A 3,454-nucleotide genomic window follows, 5' to 3' on the forward strand; every position below is an offset into this window, starting at 1 on the left:
GAGCGACTGAGGAGAGACCTTAGAGAATAGTGTCAGTATTTCCTTTTTTAATCCCAAGGCTAATCTACAAACAGCTTCTCCCTTGGCTCTAAAACAGGTATGTATAGCTGGGGACTTTAGACAGCACTTTTTGTGAAAACTTTGCTGCAAGACGCATTATCTCTTTTGTCACGTGTCATCTGTCTGTCTCCGTGGGACTTACGTCTGTCTGTGCAACACCTGGTCTGACCTGGAGGGTTTGCGACCTTTTCCCTTGAATTGCACACAGCTTTTTAAACTGCAAGACCGGCAGCCTGAGGGCTGAATTAAAAAGCTGTTGAACAGGCTCAGGCAGGAGACGGGAAAGGGGCGGGACACCGGAGACCACTCACTGCGCATGACCGGAGCGCGTTGCTACGGCAACCAGGAAAGGCATACCCGGAAGAAAATGCTCGCGGCACCCAAATACACCAAAGACTGTGCCCTGTCGGCTCCTCTTTACTGGTCCCAGACCCATTTTTGACTAGAGCAAAGCAGATGAGGAACTGAGTCCGAGACAATGGAGCGGCCACGTGCTGAGAAGCCGGGGGACTCAAAAGAAAAGCACGGAGACCCGGCCCAGACGGACGTCTGTGCTCCTCAAGTTTCAGAAGAGTTCCTCAGGTCCTGCACTGATGAGGTACTGAGTTCTGGTTCCATCACCTTCTCTGGAGAACTGCTATCCTGTTCACACACCTCTGAGAGCCCACTCGAGAAGGAAACGCCGACTACAAGTTCGAAAGAACAAGACAAGCATTCAGAACTTTCAGTCTTACAGAAGGATGAAAATAAGCTGAGTGAAAAGTGGATCAACCACCTCAAGAGCAAAGAAATTCATTCTGAAAGATATCAGTCCGACCGTGGACCCCCACCTGAAATCCCCAAGGAATCCGCAGAAGAACTGAGTGCCCTGCAGTCTTTTTGTACTAAAAAAGTAGACTTGATCCATCAGAGAGAGGATTCAAGATCTAAGAAAAGCAACAGACCTAAAAAGCTGCAGCTCAGATGGATTGCAGAGACCCCAGAGGTAGATGCTTTCAATTGTACGATACCTGATGAACTGTTGAGCAGAATCTATTTGGAAAACACGAGAGTGACTCTAGAGTACATAGGGGCGATTGCGCAACACATTTCTTCGCAGTGTCCCAGCTGTAATAGCAAAAGAGCAGAGCTGGCTCAGTCTGACTTCCTGAGACGAAGGAAGACTTTACTGCAGTCACTGCTACTCCAAGAGAAAATAGATGAACACCTTCATACCACAGACTTTCTCACCCGTGTTGGGGAAGCACATCAGGGCTTCCCCAGGCTTACAGATGATCCTAGGATCATCTGGAAGCGACTGACTGAGAAAATGCAGAAGGGAAGTTCTGGCTTTGGGCGGGCATATTCAAAGCAGGTGTAAGAAGACCATACAAGTCCTTTAACACTTCTCAACTAAGGTATCCAACCAGATAGAAGGGGCCGGCTACTAATGATGTAATGTGCCCAACCAAGGGATGGTGACTACTATTGGTTAGTGATAACATGTGATGTGCATACAGGTACCTGGTATGTATTTGAGTAATTATCATCTCTTGTAGAGGAAATTTAGAAACTAATGTAAGATTTTCTTCTGCTTCCTTCCTAGAGGTCTAAATCATTCCATCCAATAGATTTTTTTTTTTCACATTATGGAAGACAACTGGAGGAATTGCAAAACCTTTGTAATCTGGGGGAAGATTATATATATGTATACAAATATATAAATATATAAAATCTCTCAGAGAGAGAGGGAGGGAGGGTAAGAGGGAGAAAGAGAGAGAGAGAGAAAGAGAGAGAGGGAGAGAGAGAAAAAGAGAGAGGGAGAGAGGTAGTTTGGAGTGGTGGTTGACAGTACAGAGAGAAAGACATAAACAGATGTTAGGAAGCAATGACTAGAGCTGGTTTTGGTGTTGAAATGGCTGTGGGGATTAGGATTCTGACTTGTGTACCTGTGTATGTGAGTGAATAGTAATTTTCTTAAGACAGAATTCCCTTTAGTTTCTGTCAACTTGACAAAAACTAGAGTCACTTGGGAAGAAGAAACCTCACCTGAGGAATTGCCTCTATCCACTGGCCTAGGGGCATTTCTGAGGGAACATTCACTTGCCTAATGATTGATGTGGGAGGGCTTGCCCCACTGCCATACTTAGTCAGGTAGTATCAGGCTGTGTAACATGGCAAGCTAGGCAAGCTATGGAAAGCAAGCCAGTAAGTCACATTTTCCCATGCTTTGTGTTTAGCCCTTGCCGAAAACTTTCTGCCTTCAGTTCCTGTCTTTGCATCCCTCCATGATTGACAATAACCTATTAACTAAATAAAACTGTTTCTTCTCTAAGCTGGTTTTGCTTATTTTTTCCCCCATAAACAGAAACCTAACCTAACCAATGCAGCAATTGTACCAGAGAGTAGGACATTGCTGTGACAGACATGACCGTGTTTTGGCATGGGTGGGTGGGGGTGGTGTTGTGGGAGGATTTGAGAACTTCATGCTAGGCAAGGTCTTTGCAGGCTCAGAGCTCAATGACCTGGTAGGAGGGCTTGTCTCGTAGGAATGTTGGGAAGGGGCAGATGATGGAGGTCTGGCTTCTAAAGATTTAGAGGGAAGCCAAAAAGACCCTATCAGCGATGTTTATGTCAGAATCAATAATCTGACAAAGGAGTCAGTTGCGCTGGTTTCTATCTAAGCTGACAGAAACTAGAATCACTTAGGAAGACAGAGTCTCAGCTGAGGACTTGCCTCTATCATCCTAGCTCTGGGGTACTTCTTGATTAGATCAGCATAGGAAGGCCCTGGCTACTGTGGGTGGTGCCATCCTGGGAGGTACTGGGCTGTAAGGAAGCAAACTGAGAAATCCAATGGAAAAACAGGTCAGGAAGCTGCACTCCTCCAAAGTCTTTGCTTCAGTTCCCGCCTTCAAGATGCTGCTGGGAGGTACTCCCATGTCATCCCTAAATGATGGGTGGTAACCTGTAAGCTGAACAAATCCTTTCCTTACCCTAGCTGGTTTTAATGGGTGTTTTTATTTCTGTATAGTAAAACACAATAATATAGATAGGAACACTACAACATCACAAATTCGAAGGTGTGATTGATTATAATTCTTTATATCTAAGCAGTGTATGGCATACATGAGACATATACACTGAGTGTAAAGAAGCAGGTTATTGATATTTGCACTCAATAGGAAAGGTCTAGAGGTTAGACTAGTGGGGAAATCATTGGCATGTAGTTGGACATTGAAGCCATAGATGGGACAGACTTTTCTAGAAGCTAGGAAAGAGAACAGAAGCAGAGTTATTGCCAGCTTCTGAGAAATGCTGGCTATTAATAATGTATGTTTGTGAGTTTGATATGCAATAATAAAGCAATGAAATGAAGAATATGAATATCTACTGCATGAAGAGTTTAATTTCC

At 44.5% G+C, this 3,454-nt stretch overlaps 1 protein-coding gene across 1 annotated transcript; it reads left to right on the forward strand.

Annotated features, from left to right (window-relative positions):
- The first annotated feature begins 207 nt into the window (after nt 1-207).
- On the forward strand, nt 208-2,374 carry CUNH8orf48 (chromosome unknown C8orf48 homolog). The gene has a single exon (XM_031339559.1). The coding sequence runs from the start codon at nt 539-541 to the stop codon at nt 1,418-1,420; it is 882 nt and encodes a 293-aa protein (XP_031195419.1). The 5' UTR covers nt 208-538; the 3' UTR covers nt 1,421-2,374.
- The last annotated feature ends 1,080 nt before the right edge of the window (nt 2,375-3,454 follow it).

Source organism: Mastomys coucha, unplaced genomic scaffold, assembly GCF_008632895.1.
Source record: "Mastomys coucha isolate ucsf_1 unplaced genomic scaffold, UCSF_Mcou_1 pScaffold22, whole genome shotgun sequence".
Taxonomy (NCBI): domain Eukaryota; kingdom Metazoa; phylum Chordata; class Mammalia; order Rodentia; family Muridae; genus Mastomys; species Mastomys coucha.

Bases quoted from the DNA above. Each gene is read 5' to 3' on its own strand.
- CUNH8orf48 (XM_031339559.1), top strand. From the start codon at position 539: ATGGAGCGGCCACGTGCTGAGAAGCCGGGGGACTCAAAAGAAAAGCAC.